This window comes from Geospiza fortis, unplaced genomic scaffold (assembly GCF_000277835.1).
Source record: "Geospiza fortis unplaced genomic scaffold, GeoFor_1.0 scaffold40, whole genome shotgun sequence".
In the NCBI taxonomy this organism is placed as follows: Eukaryota; Metazoa; Chordata; class Aves; order Passeriformes; family Thraupidae; genus Geospiza; species Geospiza fortis.
This window is the reverse complement of record NW_005054297.1, coordinates 17,649,459-17,670,804: the sequence shown is the minus strand read 5'-3', so window position 1 is coordinate 17,670,804 and position 21,346 is coordinate 17,649,459. Positions and strand designations below refer to the sequence as shown.

At 35.6% G+C, this 21,346-nt stretch overlaps 1 protein-coding gene across 1 annotated transcript in view; it reads right to left on the bottom strand.

Annotated features, from left to right (window-relative positions):
- Positions 1 to 264: 264 nt before the first annotated feature.
- MTNR1A (melatonin receptor 1A) overlaps positions 265 to 21,346 on the bottom strand; it is a 71,351-nt gene continuing 50,269 nt past the window's right edge. Inside the window, exon 4 of the mRNA XM_031062299.1 lies at positions 265 to 1,135. Coding sequence (XP_030918159.1) covers positions 267 to 1,135 — 869 coding nt within the window. The 3' untranslated portion in view covers positions 265 to 266. The remainder of the gene's footprint in view (positions 1,136 to 21,346) is intronic.

Below are 21,346 nucleotides of genomic sequence, written 5' to 3'. Positions count from 1 at the left end.
TCTCCATCTAAGAAAAAAAAGTACTCATTCATAACTTTTTATTCCCTCAAGGATATCACTATGTCATTATACAATGGATACGCCATTGTATAATAGGATCTGTATGTCAAGGCTCTGTAACAAGCTTCCAAACATCATGCGAGGGATTTGATCAAAGTGCTTTCAGTGTAGAAGGTATATTTCACTATAACATTTAATAGGAGGTCTAATAAAATGGACACTTTTCTTTTGGATGCTGTTGAGTGATAATAGTAAGATTCCCATTTTCAGACAGAGTCCACCTTCACTTGATTGTTGTTCGTAATCAGTGGAGAAGGTTTGCTTCTCATTCTGTCTCCTGCATCATTAGAACTATCCTGGAAAAAAACTTTTGCTGTACAAAAAGTGACAATAATTCTCTTGTATTCTCTTCTGAAGTTCTGGTTCAGGAGTCCATATACTATAGCATTAAGGCAGCTGTTGAAATATGCCATGTAATAACTAGACACAAACAACCACTCTGGAATCCTAGGGATTACAGTTTTTGGGTTGACAGCCACTGCAATGCCTATAAAGTTCAAAGGAGCCCAGCAGACTGCAAACAGTACAAATACCACAAACATGGTTACAAAGTTTCTGAAGTCATGTGGTTTCAGCCTAGGGTTGTTATCCGGTTTAACCCTTCGCCTTACCTGGATAACGAGGATCCATATTCGCAAGTAACAGAAAGTAACCACGGCTATGGGGAGCAGGAAGTGGAAAAACACAACTGCTATAGTATATGCTGAGCTCACAGACTGTGCAAATGTGCAGGAGTAAATCCTGGGGTCATACTGCAGTGATCCCACAAACAGGTTGGGCACAATAGCGACAAATGTTAGGACCCATATGAGGACAATATAGCACAGTGAATTCCTGTCGCTGTACAGCTTGTCATATTTGAGGCTGTGGCAGATATAGCAGTACCGATTGATAGCGATGCCTGTAATATTGAAGATTGATCCAATGACACTTAGGCCCATCAAGAAGCCACTAATCTGGCAGTGTAGGTATCCCAGTTTCCATCCGTTGTGAAACACAGATGTGAGGACCAGTGGATAAGGGTAGATAGCTACTATCAAGTCTGCAACTGCCAGGCTTACAACAAACACATTTCCTGTAAAATAAATATAAAAAGGCAAGTATTAGTTTTTCTTTTGCTCCCTTCTGTCATTTCTGCTCTCGTTATAATAATGAGCAGCCTCAGTGGAACAACTTAATTATAATTATTTTCTACTACCTGGCTCAAAATTCATTGTCATATATGAGAAATAAGAGACTCATTTTTAGTTTAAAAAGGTAGCTTAACTTAAAGATGAACATTTTGAAAGCAAACTGTCTTAAAGGTTATCTACCATGACCTATTCTTTTTATCATGCCATTTGTTTGGATTCTTTCAATCACACAGACTTAGAATTCATATCAAATCAAAATATTCATAACTTTAAGGCTTGCTCTGCTTTTAAATGGTCTCTCTTGAAAAATCAGCAAAAATAATATTTCTAATAATTTTCCAAACTCAAATTTACCTTCCTTATTAAACTTCCTTTCGTTACATTAACTAGCCCTTAACTTGTCCAGTCCTGAAATTAAAATCTCTTTTCTCCCATTTATATTTCAAGCTTCCATGACTTTAGTATGACTTTTATATTATTCTCTTTGAATCTGCTGGCAAGTACTTAAATAACCTTAACTTCTAAGAGTCTTGTTGAACACAGTCTCAGTTGTCTTTCCTAAAGACAGGCTCTTCAGCAAAAAAAGAGATGCTGGGCAGTGGCCTAGACAGTTCCCAGACAGTGCTGATGCCCCATTTTTCTCTGCCTCCAAACTGGAGAATTAAGAAATGGAACATTCTGCTGAATAATTTTTAAACAAAGGGAGATGATATTCTTCAAAGACAATAGAATCCATCAGGTTTTGAATTCATGTTTTAAGAAGAGATTATATTTTCTTTTTTTAGTTGCTTAAATGATAACCCATCTGAATACCTCCCAACCATTCTAATTTCTAAGAAGAGGCTCACAAGAAACACTGGTGTCACTTTTATTCATATCTTTGAAATAACTATTACATATAAAGGCCTAGTTATTCAAGTCCATAAGTACAGAAAGCTTTCAATTTTATCTTTACATGGGTGTTTGTAGGTAAATAAATACATATATACATAGACATTTGATATTCTACTTTGTTGTTCTGAGATTATTCATGGAAGATGAAATACGAGCTTCTATTGCAACCTGTAATAAAATATATTATTAGTTTCAGATGATGTACAATTTCAGTGCTAATCGAAGATGGGCTTGGTGAATTGTTCTATGCATTTATTCTGAGCATATAAAATATAAACAGATAATAGCAGGTTAGTAGGAAAGGCAAAAGTATCTACAGACCAAGAGGGTGTTTTAGCTGCTAAAATTCTCAAAACTACTTTTTAAATATATTATTTCAAATATCTTCAAATACATAGTCCCTTACCAATCTCAGGCTTTAAATGCCCAGTTAGAAATGTTCAATCTGCAAATACTGTCAGAGAAAAACAGAAATTCTCTTTCTCTGGATGCTACCTACGCTGTTGTGTTTAAATTTTGATCCATGCACAAAGTACCACATTTGATATTTATACTAATGGCACCTGGAACAAATGGCCTCCATTAAAAGACTGCTGCACTAGTTTTCCTTGATTTAGTATCTGGATTTATAAATAACTTTCTTGTGATGGTGTCTGTAGCTGTTTCGTCTTTGACTGGGGATTCACTGCCAGACTGAAATATGCTTATCCTGAAGCCTTTGGCAGAATTCCAGATCATTTCAGCACAAACATCAGAGCTCCTTTAAGCAGAAGATGACACAGGAAAAAAGCACTGCTTTCAGAATTTATCTTTGACGTAGTGGCAACTGATACAAGAACAAGAGACTGTATGGAACTGAGAGCTCTTTGTTTATCTGATGAATCAAGAAATGGAAAGTAAATGAGAAGGTGCTGCTGTCAGGTTTTTTTCCCCCCTATCCAGAATATTGCAGAATTGATGAAATAGTAACATATAAACCCCAGATACTTATTAAAATGTAATATTTGAAAGAATTCTATTTATATTTTCTTATTAATTTTCTGCTTAGCTGGAGACTGTCCATCCTAAACCTTTTTCTCTGCCTTCCACTAAAACTTCTGCTACTGCTCACCATTATTATTGCTAACATGGCAATTATTTACCCACTTTAGCCAAATGATAAGGACAAATTTAAAAGGGTTTTTCTCCCTTTAAAAGGTGCTGTATTGAAAGTTGACAGATGGTATACATTTCTCTGAATGGTCTTAGCTTTGGAAAAAAACGAGTTTAGGAAGAGTAGGCACTCTGTCTCTGAATCAGCCAAATTTCAGGCTTCCATAAGCTCATGCAGCATGGTTGTTCCAGGTTTTTTCAGCTGGCTGCTGTAGAATGACAAACTGAAAATCTTGGAAACACAAGCTGTTTCATGTGAAAATTGGAGGCCAGCATGAGGATAGGAGGATATCCTAGTAGTCTATCTTAAAGAAAAAAAAAAAAAGGAATCATGAGTTTGTAAATCAAGCCACAAGCTGCCAGCTCATGGTTAGCATGTCAGCTGAATGAGTAAAGTATTGGGGTGGAAACTGCTTGGAAACCAGGTACCTGTTTGCAGACAGGACTTTTAATTTGCCTTTAAGGGAGGGTTATTTTAAAACTTGAGTTCAGATATATTTTTGTTATGAGCATGGGAATTTTTTTGCTAAGACAGAAAATTTAAGTAAAAATAATTGGCATTAGTATGATTGTTGAATATTTTGGGGTTCATTGTTTCAGACCCTGAAGCTGGACCTGAAATGAAGTTGAGCTTTCATATGTTATATAATAAACAATTTTAAAACATGATCCTAGCTTTAGGTACCACAATCGCTGGAAAATATTGCTAATTTATAAAATTCCCATATTATAATACCATATTGTGAAATTAAACTCTTATGTTTGTAGCATAATTGGTATTTTAGAGGTGAGTATCCTAAAATGTATATACGAAAGGGCTAATTTTTATCTTCAGAGTTAGGTTTGAATAGAATGCTATAAATGAAGCCTGAAGATCTATAATGAACCCTTCAAAAAGGTCACAAAATCAAAATCTTGAATAACTCTTCCTTGAAGAAAAAATATTCATTTTCTTTAGAGAGTAAGATCACGTAACTGTGAAAAAATGTGATTTGTGTACCTAAAGAATATATTATTATGCATTAACACCAGCAGGCAGAACTGAGAAGGCAGAGGTTGAATTTCTTGACTTTGACATAAGCCAAATAAGCTTTAATAAATTTAAGCAAATGTTGTGCAGTGGATGTATGTGGGAAGAAAGATAATCTACTGGTAACCAGCTTGAGCAGGTTATGTTTTTCGATGCTGTCTAAAGCAATGTTGCACTAAATATTTTCACCACTCTTACTAAAAAAGAAGCCTTTCTGCTCAGCAAACACATAGCAACATCAGATCTACCTGCTGAATATAAAGCTGCATTAATGCAACAGAAAACAAACAAGTGTTTTCCTGGGCAATCTGACTTTTCCAAGAGCACAATACAACATTAACTGAGTGTAAAATTTGTGACCCTGACAGATTATAGGAAAAAATTCTTATGGAATTGCCAAGATATCAAAATGAATATAAGAGCCTCAGTAAGAACTATATGATGTCATTGTATCAGTAGCAACTTGTATTTGCAGAACATATACAAGTTACTGTGTGGGTTGTTAATCCCTAGATTTAGTGCTAAGTATGTCCTGAATGATAATTAGAAAGCTTCCAGAAATTTCTAGCAACTTAAATATGTACAGGATATTAATGGAAAAAGATTAAAGTTACATAGATTGGGTGATGCTGAATGCCTGCCCTAGAGTTAGAATGGAGGGCTGAACACTTTGCCAGCAGGTCAGAAATGACTTCTGGCAGTTTTAGGAGAACTGAGGGTGATGTGGTCTGCAGAGCTCTTTCCTCAAGTGTTAGGGCTGTGAAGTACTCTTCTGAAATATTTAGTCTGGGGAAAATAACTTACTGTGAAAAAGGGAAATATCTTATGTATGGAAAAAACAACAGTATTTTAAAGCATTAGGGGGATTCCAGCTAGAATATTTGGTACTCAGAAAATCTGGCTGAACTTTAAAAAAGATCTCATATTGCTGGCAACATTAGTATGGCTACATTTTCTTCTTTTTTTTCCTCAAGTTATTTCTATAACTTTTAATATTAGTTGCCAAGTTCACTATTCTATTCACCTTCTTCAAAGCTTTTCCTGGATAAATAATGCCTTGGTTTCTTACAACAAATGCTTTCCACAAGCCCTCATGTTTTCATCCTGTAGTTGCATTTTGAAACACATACCATCACATTTCTATTACTGCTTCAGGTTGGACCAATTTTAGGTGATGGTTTTAGTCTTTATGCCAACGAGTTGCTTTATCTTTTAGGTAAGACTAAATGTGCGGCAGTCATTGAAGTCACATGAAAGGATTTTGTTTCAATGGCCACTGTCTCAGACCTCTGATGTTTACTTGCTAAGTATGTCTTTAAGGAAAGAAGATAGTGTAATTGGTTGAACACTGTTAATTTTTAGGGGATCAAACTTAGTTTCTAATGATCAGATTCATGTCATTCTTATTTACTGTCTTTCCACCACTTGTAAGCTATTGCCAGATACACTAACAGTCATTTCCAATTGTTTCATAACTAGCTTTAATTAAAGGGATGCTTTCCTATAAATTTTGATCATGTTTTGTAGACATTAAATAGTATTTAAATATTGTACAAGTATCATATCATACAAATATCATACAAGCTTGTTATGTACATAGTTTTTACACATCTAATAGCACAAAAAATTTATTTACATTTTTAAGCACCAGTTTCTGATAATTCTAATACTTCTACCAATTTTCCTCTAGGATAGCTTACAGATTATTTTGGCATTATGAAATCTTTCTGATTATTCTAGCCCTTACTCAGGATGTTAATTTGAGAGCTTGTGCTCCTAGCTGAAAACAAGACTATGATAGATGCTCACCAGTGAACACCTGCAGCATCAGAAACTTTAAATGTAATACCTCAAAATCGGGTACAGGATCAGAGAGATGAACTTCTTCCTTAGAGAGGTATTTTCTCAGGCCTGTGCTTATTTAAGGATATTTGCATGCACAAATTGTGTCCCAATGACAAATATTAAAGCTAGATTTGTTTCATATTCCATGAACATTTTTGCCCTGAATGTTATTCCATTAGCACCAATATTTCACTCACAAAACATCATAAACAGCTACAAAATCAAGGAGTGAAGGCTGCTTTTGTGAGTACCTAATACAAATATAATAACATTTTCTTGTACATGTATCCAGAAACAGATCTTAGGTCTACTCAGTGTCTCCTCTACCTGTGAGATCAACCAGTCAGAATGTCAAGAAAAAGATCAGTTCATAATCTTTCTAGCATTAAATTAATACTGGAAATTTGTTGCACCTAGCAGCACAGTTTGGTTTTTCACCGAGATCATGCACAACATACATTGGTAAATTAAAATAGTTGTGAGTGGGGACAATGACCATGGTTTCTTAGGAAAAATCCCAAAGTCAAGTAAGGTTACGTAGACAAGCAAGTGTGCAGTCCTAGCTTCGCTGAAGAAAGATTTGAAATGTCTAAGAAACCAACAGTCCTTGCAGCTCAGCATCAAAATGGCACAAAACAGCTGAGCAAAAATGTAGGAATAAATATTACATAAGCTCTAGTTACTCCTGGGAGCTTCATTCACTTTACAGATCATAATATCAACTCCCCTAGATCTGAAAAGCCTATTTTTAAACTAAAGGCACTATTTATAAACCTGTCCTGAATCAAGAAGTCCACGTGCACATTAAATTTGAATAGCATGATGGGCCTGTGGGTTTTTCTTCTCATTAGCAAGTTAACCCTGATGCTGCAGGTGGTGATGCAGGGAAATGTGAAAGATTTAAAGCCCATAGTCAACTTTTTAGCCTTAAGCATATGTAAGAAAACCTCTCTCTTTCCTTTTAAGCTGAGAAAAGACCTTGTATTACTTTGTCATTTTCATCAAACCTCATTCCAATGTGCACTTCTGTCACCTCATAGAAGGGAATTTCAGACCTATCATCTCGTTGGGATGCTAATGAAACCAACAGGGCAATTAAAGACATTGCCATTGCCTATAGAAGTAATGATGATGGGCAGGTAACTTGTTAGCACTGGGGAGAGTATTAAATATTTGAGGTTTAAACTAATCTACATTCTTACTAAAGTAGAAATACTTCGTGTCAGGTAAGTTCAGATACTGAAATGACCTAAGTATCCTCAACGTTTAACTCCAGTTTATAGAAATTCAGGGTTCTGAGTCTTACAGGTCTGGACAGCTGGAGAGCTACATAACAGTATATTAGAGAAATATTGAAGAATAAATTTGTTAAAGAGCTATCAGAACAATCCATATTGTAATGTTTTGTCTCACTGTGCTGAAAGTTTAAGAAAAATTTACATAATCAGCACAGCATAAATGAAAGATTACTGATGCATTCAGAAAAGAAAATGCTATACTGTATTTAGATTAATTATCACACAGAACCTTCCAGCAAGGCTGCAGCAACAATTAAATTTGAAATGCCTATGCCATCTTCTGGCCAAGAAAATCAGATGCATGAAAGTGTAATTGGCAGAAAATGGCAGTGACAAATTATGTAGTATTCAGACCAAAGGAATGGTTGTCTATCAGGTCCAAGTTGACTGTAGCCAAAGAGTATGCAGATGAGATGAGTGTTTTTACAAATACGCCAAACAACATAGAGTTTTCTGTGGTTTTATCACCTACCATCCTTGTCTGCAGTCCCATGGTACACATGTGAGTGAGAAAGCTCCTGCTGTCCTTCTCACAGTCTAAAAATATTTGTTGCTGCTATTTTTGGTGGTTCAGTCATGAGAGGAAAGTGATGTGAGTTTACTCTCAGGCACAGAAGGGAATTGAATCCATATGCTGGATGAGTGCTATAGACTTGGGGATGTTCCTTGCCTCTGGCAGTTTTGTATGACAGGCCAGGGCTGCTTTGAAAATATCTCTTATATTGGACCTCTCACATGAGAGGCATACTTAGTTTGGACAATGCGGCAGGCTTAGGAGGTGCATGGGATATTGAATACCTCAGTACTGATAAGACTGAGGTATTTCTGGGTGTACCAAGAAGGGCAGCACTATCTACTGGATGAATTTACCTGACATGAAATATAAAGCACCCGAGGAAAGCAGCACTAAAGAAAAGGCCTAGACAACCATTGCCTATTTAGGTACCTAACACAGGACTAAAATGGGGTTGGCATTGACTGAAGATCTCTTGTGAAACTGAATTTAAATCTAAAGTGGTCAGGGTCTGGGTCTTTTTTAACAGCTTTTAAGAAATTCCATTTTTAAAAGCACTTTAGATAGCTCTCAGAGCTACAGCACACCTCAGGATATACTCATTTTTCTGTTACATTATGCAGTGGCATGAAATAATTTGCTTTGAGATTCTACATAGTGGGTTCATAGCCAAGATATTTTGCTTTAGAAGCAGCAGCAAATTGAACAAGACTTCTATTCTTTTACAGAAATTTCTAAAATTTTATCACAGCTATTTACCTTGGTAACAAGATGGTATTAAACTGGCACTGTCATAGGGTTTTACTTTTAAAACATAGAAATAAAAGATAAAAGTGACCCTTTTCACCCAGCCAAGACCTAACATAAAATATCAAGAAGGCTTGTAATGACACTGATGTGAATCAACAAGTCCTGCTGTCTTACAGGTGAAAGTTACAAACCAGGGCAGGACTACATACAGGTGAATGTCTCAAGTTCTGTGACCCTGGTTTTGGCTCTGATATCTGCCTGGCCTGTTCTTTCTACAGTTCACTGGGTGGGTGTGATTTCAAGGTCAGAACATCTATCCCCCTTGAACATCAGCTTCTTTTATCATGATGGCCATATTTTAGAGATCAAATAGATTTGCCTGAATAACTTATCCACTTTTACAGAAGGGAATTATATCACCACTTCTGACTTGATCTTTTTTATCTCTAATTTCTATGATTCATTTGGGAGGAAAAAAGTCCTGTGGACAGCCTGTTCTCCAACAAGGTATTGCCTAGATGTCACAGAACACTGAGGTTCAGCAAGCTGTATGAAACCAATTAGAATAACAATACTGCTGATGTCAGAGGATCACGCAACTGAACTGCATCACAGTGGAGTCAATGTGAGAGTCCTTCTCCCCTCTTCAACTCTATTTGCACTAGAGACTGGAAATATATGGAAAGACAGAAATTATACTGTTCACAGTAATATCAGAGCTCAGATAAATAAAGCTAATAATACAGTTTGAACATAGGAGAGGCAGAGATGGATGCTTATGAAATATAATTATGTTTTGTGTCTTTACAAAATCTCACAGATCTGTCAGGACTAGATAATGTGAAGATGCAGTCTATTCCCTTCCAAATTCTAATATGTATTTTGAGAAAACAAGCTGGTGAAAACAGGGGAGTGAAGTTGCAACCACATAACTGAAAGGAGAGCCTGACAGGAAAGGCTTCTATACTGCATAAAACATTGCAAACACAAAATCACTTTCCTGAATCTCTTTGAAAGTCACACTTTTATGTAACAGGATTTTGTGGTTGAATTTGTCCAGAATTTTTCATGGGATGAAAAAGAAGTTTAAAAATTCTCAAGAGGACAAAATGATCCATTTTCTTCTAGTTATGACTAATAACTGTACAGCTGATCATTCAGCTAATGTAGACAGTAGACAGCAAAGCTAGTAAAATGAGTTTATAAAATAGTCTTCCCATTTCTTTCTCTTAAAATCAGCAGTGGTAAGACACTTGACAAGAAAGTCGAAAATAGCATTATAGAAAAAGTCACTTCTATAGAGTTACACATGTGTGGTTACTCTCCCCTCCTATATACATTCTCTATTTCTCTATTCCTCCTTTTCCTCCTTTTCATATTTTTTTCATCACCATGTTTTTTCTCTCCTCACTGACTTACAACCCAAAATTTTTGTTTCTGACAGAAGACTTTTTCATCATATTTCCCCCTCTTTTACTTTCCTCTTTGTTGTCCTAATTTTCTTAGAAAAGAAAACACAGATGATTATCAGTTTGATGATTTTTAGAGTGTATCACAGACCCAGCTGACTTCGATTCTTCCTCCCTTCTTTCAGTTCGTCATTTTCTCTATTTGCTACAGCAAAAGTGGAGTTGAATGGTCCCACAGCAGAGTGGAGCAAGTGAAATGGTATCAAGTATCATGGGGAATTCACCAGAATAAGTGCTATTTTAATTGCAATATTAGTGGGGTTTGCTTATGAAAGTAACTGATGGTAGCAAGATTTCTTGCTGTTGTATACCATCAGAAATGTATTACCACTGGAAACTGAAAAAAGGCAAATAAGTGTAACTTCCATATGCACGGCAGCAAGGTGAAGGATCCTAGTTTCCATCATCTCTATTTTTGTCTTTTCCTCTTTATGATAGACAAACAAATCAAGGAAACAGGGTATGGGAAAACAACTCTGGATTAAAAGAGAGTAAAGACCCCAAGATATGCAGTTCTTTTCTTCTGTAAAAAGATTTTAAAACCTTGTGAAATTTGCTCCAGCTATTGGACCAAAATATACTCTTCCAGCCCAACACTAGACACCTATACTACACTAGTTTTTCTGTTGTTTGTATATGTCCACAAACTGCCAGGAGAAACCTTTACTTAACACATTCTTTTGTAATTTGGTAGGAATCCACACCAGCTGCAGGGTTCTACTCCATCCACAATGGGGTAAAATGAGGCAAGAAATACACTGAGTTTCAGGCAAATTCAAAATATGATGAAACAACAAAGTAGACAACTTTCTTAGAGCAGATATTCTGGATTGCGGCAGCCAGGAATGAAATTATAACCCTGGCAATTTAAACAAGCCAAAAGCTTAGAGGGGTATATTTTTGCCCTTTGTATGATCAAAAAAAAAAAAAGGATTTAGATATATGGCAGACTTATAAGAAATTAACTTATTAAGGAAGAATTAAGGAAGAATAAATATTAAAAAATTAATATAAGAAATATATAAGAAATTAAGAATGAAGGCAGTTTATTCATTATTGCCCTGATTCATTAATCATAATTTTTTAGCTCCTGTACAGTATAATTGACTCAGAAGCAATGTTTGTTTGCTTATACTAGATGTGTACTTTAAAATACATTGCTGATGAAATGCACAACTGTAATTTTGTATGAGAGGAGAAAGAATGAAGATGTTGCACTGTCTTAAGTAAAATCTGTATTTTAATTTGTATCAAAAAAGTTGCAGGAAACATACATTTTATCTGCACCTAAATCCCCTTGTGTTTGTATTTTTCTTTTATCTAAATATCTAACTTCTAGTTTCTCATAGAACTAAAATAGTTTTGAAGGAAAAAAATTCTAAGATTTCTAATGTCATCCTCATTGCTAGTAGCAACAGTCTAGAAAGAATTTAAGATAAAGCTTAACACTTGTGACATTTGAAGGACCATAAATTATTTTCATTTATTCTAAGGCTCTCTGGCATTCTTATCTTTGTACAATTTAGTTTCTTCATTACAAAAGCAACTGTCAGAATAGACAAAACAACAGGAAAAACCTGACTATAGATTTTACAGAACTTTAAAAATAGTCTTAAGTATTTTTTCCTGTAATTCTTCAGACAAAGATATGAAATTTTTTTCAGTATGTCTTCTAGATGGCCTAAATTAGACACTGTGACTTTACTGAAGGCAAAAAGACTAAGCTATCCTAAATTCATGCCAATACCTTTACAGTATACAATTATTTGAGAAGCACTGATGCTCATGTACATCACCTAGTTATTCTCAACAGGATGCACTATTATATTTGTAGGTAATTAACATACCTCCACTTAAATTGTAACTGAATTATCTATTTTTTGCTATTGGTCTGAATGATGAAACTTTCACAGAATACGGCTCTGGGTTGACCAGATCTCTGGAAGTCATAATAAGGAGATTTCATTTATTGCCTCTTTCTTTGTTGTTCGGTTTTTTTTTTTCTTTATAATGGGAGTTTTCATACAGAACAGAATAAAATTTTCAAGCAGTAAAAATTTTCAAGAAAACTTGTTAGACAAAGAGTGAGGTATGATTACCCTTTGACATCATAGAAGATTTCAGGTATTTCCACATTGTGCCTTACATAAGTGAAGTCAACTTGAAGGATTTTTCTTCTCTTTAGTAACTACTGATATAGAAGTCAAAATTTTTTCAATATCCTCTTGATTATTTAATTAGAAAATACAAGACTTTTACATTTAATGCTTATTAGAAGTAAAATGGGGTTTGGATTTGCGCCTTTTATCTTAACAGTATAAAATGAAGTTCTTTATTGAGAGCTCCCTTACAGAGAGACATTTAATTCAGCATACAGATGAATTTGCCAAACCATTGAATCCTTAGAAGTAGGCTTCAGAAAAGAAAAAAAAAGGCTAAAATAATGATTCAGCTAACTCTCCTGACAAGTTGAAGTAGTGTAAGCGAGCAAATAAGTGGGTCGTTGCATTATTGCATTGTTATTCCCCTCCATCTTGTTTTAGTAATTTGCCTTTTCTCTGGGTTTTACTTTCATGAAGAGTGGTGTAGAATTTCTAAGGAAGCATTTTTTTTTAATTGCTTAAGACCAAACTGCTTGTTTATCAGTGCATGCAGTCAAAAAACTAAGAGTCTATGGCACTATCTAATATGAAAGAAATACATAAATGGTGTTGACTTTCAGTACCTACCTATGTCTTCAGAACTTAACACTCAGTCTTGTTACTTAACATGTTGCACAAGACTGTCCAGCACAATAATACGAAACTGCTGAAGCCTACACTTGCTGTCAAAAGTATTGGATTTTGTATTACAGTAATTTCAGTGTGGGTGCATTTAAAAGCTGTGTTATGATATCTCGTCCAAATTATTTGTACCCATTGATTTTTGTTATGACTCAGAAATACCCTAACTGAGCACTTTGAGAAACCAAACACAATTTGTAAAGTTAAGTTCAATACCTCCAGTGTAAACATGTGAACCCTTTCACTGTGTGAAAATAAAACAAATCTGGAAAAGTATACCACCATTATTAACTTAATCTCATAATGTTACGTATATAATATCTTAGCTGTGGAGGTCCTTTCCTTTTATAATGCCTATTTTTTTCTCTTATACGCCTTTCTATCTTTGTTTAAATGTTAGCAAGAATCTTACAGAAAAAAAAAGCTTTTAAGCAAGCTGAAAAGCTATATATAGACAGCTAAAGATAGTATCCTTTTAAATATTCAGTAAAAACATTTCCAGTTCTCCCTCTGAACCTTACTGCTCAGTTCTTCATCTTTTTTTAGGCACAAGCTTTCTGTGTGCCAACATAATTCATTATTTAACAAAATTTAGCAAACCAGAAGTCAACACTACTACTTACGAAACTAAAAATAAGAAACCCAAAGAAATGTGGGATAACTATCTCAATGAATATTAATAAAAACTATTTCTATGCTGAAAGGATGCCAAAAGAGTAGAAGTTCTGTACAATTAGTGTATGTCAAAGATGCCATGTACTTATATTGTGTTATAAAACCTGACTCAAAGTTTATTGTCAAGAAGAATGGGGGGTAAGGAATCTTTAGCTTCAAACAGCACTGAACAGTAGCTTCACATTTCTCTACTTTGTTCTATTAGGGAATAACCACCTCATTTTTAAAACAATGTCTTTGTAAAATGTTCTACAGGTGACTGAATGCTAAAAAATGGTGGGGGCGGGGGAAAGTGTCTTTCACACCTCATCTAAAGCTGCCTAGGTTTTCTTACTTTAGTTTCAGAAAGATTGGTATTCAGCTTTGTAGGTTAAAATATTTCTTAAAAATTTTTAAAAGACAGCTTGAGCTCCTCAGACAACCACTTTAGCCTTTTCCATGAATGAGAAGAAAAATGTCTGCTTTTGCACGTTAATGTATTTTTTAAACTAATAGCAGAAAAGCTTCCCCTAAAGATCTGAATAACAGCTTTCATTTGTGTTGTGCAAAAGTGGTTAGTTCATGAATCAGAAGTTAATTATTATGGTAACAGGTAAAAAAATCTCCTTCTAAATCTTTCCTTGAAATTGTGTGTGTCAGCTGAAAGCATTGATAGGCAATAGTAGAATTTCTTGGCATTACAGTCACTTTCTGATAGACTTGATTTCACATTTTAGGAAAGTCCAAGTGGATTATTTTGTTCATAAATTCCAGTATCTGGAATAGGACTGTGTCAGTTCTTAACAGGATTTTTAGTTCTATTTTATTAACAAGCTTGCTTCCTGTAAGTTTGTTCTGGAAGGATGTTGATCTGGTCAAAGCTTTGAAACAGATCAATCAACCTTCTTATAGCGAGCTCAGTGAAGAAAATCATGTAAGACAGAGAAATAAAAACAAAACCGTTTCTCCCTGTATTTCTAAGGCATCTCCTTTCTTCCAGAATTGTTTTCTGTCCGTTCCATATGGTCTCCTGTGGTCCTCTTCTCATTTCTTAGGCCTGATGAGTTTTCTCTTCTTCTCAGCCATCCCACTTCCTGCTGTAGCTGCAAGCTCTCTTCTCAATACCTTCCTGTTGGCTGGTGCTTGCTTTTATTGACCCTGCTCAGCTGCTTCCGAGGGAGATTAATTTCCCCTTTATTCTGGGAGATAAACCTCACCCACATATGCCTTTACTAACCACATGAGGCAAGCAGAGTGAGGGAAAAGGTAGCAAATACCCTTATTCAGACTTAAGGGAGAGAAGAACAGTAGTTAAACTTTTCTTTCTAAAGGCAGTCCCTGAAAACCTCTCTTGCAAGTCTGCAAGGAATTAAAAATCTATGCCAAACCACTAAGTCAAACAAATGAACAAACACATCCAACTTTATTCTTCCAGCATAAGAAAGTAGTTATGTGAGTTTTTCAGAAGAGGTATAAAAGTGAGAAGATGTAAAAAGCAGGACCAGTATCAAAGGAACAAACCAAAGTATTGTTACCACATCCATCAGTGATTTGGATGAAGAGGCAGATGCCTCCTCACAAGCTCAGTGAACACAAAGCTGGGAGGAGTGGCTGACAACTCAGAGTGCTGTGCCGCCCTTCAGAAGGGCCTTGACAGCCTTGAGAGATGGGCAGAGAAATGGATGTACTTTTGATAGCATGATGGGGAGAGACTTGCTCCACTTCCCTTCTGCCCCAGGGAACTGCATTTTGGAAAGTCTCTCCACAGGTAAGCATGAGAGCAGAACGGGTCACTGTGGAATGCATCTTCTCATGCTTGGATTCTACCGTATCTCAACAGTAAAATGGTTGTTGAACAAATGTTCATGCAATTAGTTAGTATTGCAATTGTGATTTTTACCATAAACTGCAGAAGTATACCTTCAATGTCCTTTAATAATAGCACACAAAAAAAAAGGGGGTAATTAATATCCTGTGCATTTTAGCCTATTTTTTCTCACCCAGATCACAGATCACAGAATCATCAAGGCTAGAAGAAACCTTCAAATTCAACTAGTCCAATCATCAACCCAACACCACCATAATAACCCCTAAACTGTATCCCCAAGTGCCACATCCAGATGTCTCTTCAATATTTCCAGAGATGGTGAACCTACTACCTCCCTGGGCAACTTATTCCAATGCCCAATCTCTCTATCAGTGGCTTGTTGGTTTTGGTTTTTTTCTAATATGTAATGTGAACCTCCTCTGCACAGCTTAAGGCCAGTTGCTCTCATCCTTTCACTTGAGACATGGCAGAAGAAATCAACCCCCACTTTACCACAGCCTCCTTTTGGGTGCTTGTAGGGAGTAGTGAAGTTGTCTCTAAGCCTCCTTTTCTCCAGACTAAACAATCCCAGTTCCTTCAGCCTCTCCTGTAAGACTTGTACCTCAGCCCTTCTCCAGCTCTGTTGCCCTTCTCTGGACTGGCTCCAGCCCCTCCATGTGTTTTTTGCAGTGTGTGGCCCAAAACTGGACCCAGGATTCAAAGAGCAGCCTCGCCAGTGCTGAGTACAGGGGGACAATCCCTTTCCTAGTCCTGCTGGCCACGCTGCTGCTGATACAGGCCAGGACACCATGGCCAGGGCCACCTGGACAGCTCCTGTTCAGCTGGCTCATATCCAGCACCCACTGGTGGGGCACCTCCACTGGCTGGGTCACTTACCACCTGTGTCAGGCTGTTCTACACTCTCCAGGAACCTTCTAGATTGCCTCTTCTCTGCTGTGCTGTATTTCCAGCAGACATCTAGCTGAAGTCCCCAAAAAGAACAAATATAGGCTATACAAGGCTAGAAAAAATCTTAGCTATATGGTGGAAAAAAGTAGTGCCTGCCATGGATTTGTGTTTCTATATATAGGGAAGATTATTTGAAATCACTGTTGCCCCTACCTCATAATAAAAATTTAGATGTTGATGTAAATTTGATTACAGTCCATTCAAGATTTAAGTTTTAAAAATCATGGTATACATGGCTTCAAATTACAAATCAACCTCACATCTATTTCAGTTAATTGCACAAATATAGAGTATTGGGACTAGGGTTTATAGTATTAAATGACTGCATTAGAATTTTATCATTTATAAGCACATTGTTCATACATAAAATGATTCACTGAGAACACATTATTGTATAGTGACCTTTTAGCGCTCCCTACAGAACCCTGCTCACTGAGATTATTGAACTTCATAGAAATCCAAATCCCCAAAAGAGCCAATGACAGAAATCTAGCAGAATTATCAAACCAAATATAAATACATCCTGTTTTGTATATTATTCACACTTATTATTATTGGACACAATCAAGCCCTTCAAGGAACACACATGGAAACTTCCAGTAGCAGCTATTACTGCATTTTATTATTATAGTCATTTCACTCTCTCCCCCAAAAAACCCTGGAGTGTAGTGATATCAAAGCAATGATTTTCTAGAAGAAAATTCCAAGAAGCAATAAAAATATTTTTTTTTTAAATCATATCCAGAAAAAGTAGCATAATTATTAAAAAAAGTGTAATGTGGGCTTAGTAGATTGAGTTTTTATTTTCACATAGTATCTCTTTATATTTCTATTTACGAATTCATTATGATTCAGTTTCCAAAATTCAAAAATCAGGTATAACCTATTTCCTTATAAAGTTAACAATTCTGAAGACTGAAATAATTTATTTGCACTCAAGTGATTTAAGAGTGAATAAAATACCCCAATAGATTCATTCATATAAGGGTCTGAATAATCCTTTGAAGTAAATTCAAGGGTAAAAAAACAGGTATCTCAATGCTTTGGTTTTCCTGACAAAGATTCAAGAAAAGAAAATAATGCTTTTTACAGAAAGCAGAAATATTTCACTATCTGGACTGAATTCTGTGTATAAAATTCTCATACAACATACCAGAGAAATTAATTATGGAGACATCCCTCCGTCCGCAAGATGTTTCAGAGAAAAAAAATCATTAATTAAGTTCTCAAATGTCTTTTAGGCTGATGGGTGATGCTTTGCCTTACTATACTATAGGATCAGTGTTTGCTGTAGAGTTTTACTTTCATTTTCTGAGCAAAGGGATTATTTTAAAAAATCTCACGGTTATGAGGCTGGATCAAGAGTTTAATTTAAAAAACCCTAGTACCTAGTAGAGACCACTTTGTGTGTTATAGATTTTGCTAAAAGGTCAGAAAAGCAAAGTTTCTATTTTCAAAAGAATGGTTGCCTTCATTAGGACAGGGCTGTAGGTAATTCTGGGCTTCCAGTAATCTTAAGACAGTTGCAGTATGGTCATGTCCAGCCTGACCTGAGCCAGCAGAAGTTATTGAAGATATGTCACTTCTATAGACAGCAAATTGATGGATCACTTCCAAAATTATACTGGCTATTATTATGTTTATTGTTCTGCTTTCTTCTCTGTTCTTTGATTTTTTTTTCTCCCCTTCTTCTACCTGCAGTTTGAGGCACAAATAGTGGAGGACATGATAGCTCGATATGACAAGCTCTGCTTTCAGTGCATGGATGCTCCAAAAAAAAAAATAAGAATGAGGCATTTGAAGATAATTTAATCATTTTAGGACCAATCCTTTTGCTTTTTTTTTTTTCTCATAAAGATATATTGATGTTGGATGGCATATGGGGAAAGACAGCCTCTGAAGAAAAATGTTTCATATTCCTTAGTCTTGTAGATACATGAAAAGATATCACAATGTCCATCACTAAATGATGGGCAGCTTTTTGTCCTGAAGTTTTTATGCTATGAAGTTAATAAAAAATTGGTGCCTTTGCCAGTGGCAAGTGTAAACTAAAGTGGATTTGAATGTGTTTCTTATCTAGCTCCTGGAAGTCTTCAGAAATTATAATAAAAATACCCTATCCTGGTGATCTTGACATTATAAACACATGGCAATGTCTCATGGAGGTTGTACTAGAATTTCTATAAAAAACTATGAGAACCATTAAATATTTGAAAGAATAAAGAAAAATGCTTATGTTCTTTATCAAAACTTTACCATTAAACCTACTTCAATCTTTCAGGAATTTTTTTATTCTAACTGGTGAATACTTTTTGTGTCATTAAATGTTGGTGAAGTCACTGAAGTTAACAAATCTATCAAGTCTGACATTTTCTCCTGCAAAGTTAACTGTTCTGGGAATAGAATTGTCTTATTTGCTCTTAGTCGTGTTGTGTTTAAGAATGAATGCAAGTTACACATTAGATTTAGTAGCATGAATGAATCTTCCAGTTATAGTCCTGTATTCCTTTGGCAAAGGCCAGCTATAAAAGAACATAAAAAGGGGAAAGGCCAGTGTTTGTGCTAATATGCATTCATCTTACCACCTCTAAAAAGGGTTGTGTGTTTGAGAGAAATTGTAACTGCAATGATCACTGTAGGAAAAGTACTGCTACTGGATATGTGTTCACCTTCTGGTAGATGGAAGACAAAGGGTGATGACTCCTATGTGTAATTTCTCTGTAGTTTCTTCTGATTGTATTGGAGGAAAACTTCCAGGTCCAAATATGTTTGCTTAAGTTAATCAACCTAATCACAGCAACTTTGAGGAAACCATACACAGTTGCAGGCACTGAGAATAAATCCATTTAGTGGTTTCTCAATTTTAAAGTCTTATACATTTGACAATGTGTCCTTATCAAGGCCTAAAATCAATCATTACTATTCTATGGGATTTTAAATGACCCAAATTTTATTATATTGAAATCTATCCAATAATTTCAGCATAATGCCTTGGTAAAAATAGAAACTCCTACGAAAAATGATGATCATATCCTTAACATGGTTAGTTTTTAACTTTTATTTAATAAAAAAAAATCCGTTTTAACATCACATAGTAGGAGCATTTTCAGAAAGTTGACAGAATATAAATAATCCACTGGTTCTATGGCCTGTTTCTCATCTGTACTGCTCTTTGTATGTGAAGACTGGGTGAGAAGGTTCTTTAATGTTCATCATGATGCAAGATATCCACATTTCTGGCTTTCAGATCATTTGAACAATATGCACAAACAAAAAAAGGACTGAAAAATTAAGCATGTGTAATTCTCAATTCATATTGATGTATACTATGTACTGTAATAAGTATAACTTCAGAAGCTGCAATGTTTACCACAGGAACAAATTTCTGTTCCATAACCTGAACTGATATAAATTTTATGAGACATTGAGCTTTTAGAGGTCTATTTATTTCTCCTATTCACAAATCTCATTCTATTGGGGGACACAGCAGTTCAGCATATATGAAATTTCTGGCCAGTTTTTGAGCTACAGGTCTGTGAAAAAAAAAGGATTTATTTCCCATACATATTAAAAATACTGTAGTATTTCAGGGGATATTGTAATTGTCACCAGCTGGAATTCTGTTTGTTAGCAACATTTTATTTTGGTTCAGATCTTGCTCTGTACATTTGAATTAAAATAATTATAATTGAGAAAAAAACTTTTATTTTCTCAGCTATTATTGCTAATCATCAATATTTTTCTGGGTAGATGACTGTGAACTTGAACAGAGCTAAACACTGAAAATAACAGACAGCTTTTGTAGCCAGATAAATTAGAATCACTGAGTGTAAGATCTGCATAGAACAAAATGGTAAGTTCTTCAGAGTCCTGAGTCTATGAGCCAATATGCCCAAATATTTGATATAGACAGGGATCAGACTTGGAGGAAATTTACTTGAGCTTCCATTAAGCTACAAAATGTACAGATAAAAGCTTTGGCCCAGATCCAGATCATATCTGTATGCAAAAGATGGCTCTGGAATCAGTCACATCTAAGGAGAGTAACTTCTCAAGATCCTCAGTTACTTCTAAGTTTTTCTGAGACAAAATTACCAAATCAATCTGAATTTTCATATTGGGCACCAAAATTCTGCCCACTGAATTTTTGAGAGCTATGATCATACTACTTGTGAAAAACTCTGCAAAGAGCCAGCCAGAGCCATCACTAGGAATATGCTTGTTTAATTAAAGGATGCCATTAATCCAGTGAATAATGTTGGTATAGAGAAGATTCCTGTTGCTTCACAAAGCTAACATTTACATTTGAAATATGTTTTTAAAATATTTTAGATAGCTTTCAAGTGTGGATTAAAACATATTGAGAGAACCATATACTAGGTACTTTTTTCATGCAATAAACTACACATAATGTTTACACGCCTGTCAAGCTCCACTCATTTCAAATTATATTAAAAACCAATCTGCTCTCAAAATTCAATACTCAAATAAAAGTCAAGTATGAAGTTCTGATGACATCTTTAAAATTTTTTTTGGAAAAACAGATGGGTATCCAAGAATCATTTCTGAGCCAATAATCTGTAAATTTAGCATTTCATATGTGCGTCCATGAATTAGCCCACAAAAAATATCTTAGTTAAATATTAAGTTAATGACTTGAATGCAGTGCAGCTCTCTCCTAATGCTTGCATCTGTAGTCTGCATGCAGCCCATCTCCAAAAGTTAATCAGCATTGGATTGATGATCACAATGGTTGCTTTGCTTTTGTTCCTTTGAAGTCTGCTGGACAACGAGCTCAACATGAGTGAACAGTTTGCTACTGCAGCAGAGAAAGGATGCTGGGCACCACCAACAGGGGCATCACCAGCAGGCAGAGAGAAATCATTGTGCCACTCTGCTTAGTGCTTGTCAGGCCACACCTGGAATGCTCTGTTCAGTTTTGGTCCCCACTAGACAAAAAAGAAGTGTACAGGCTGGAGAGAGTTCAC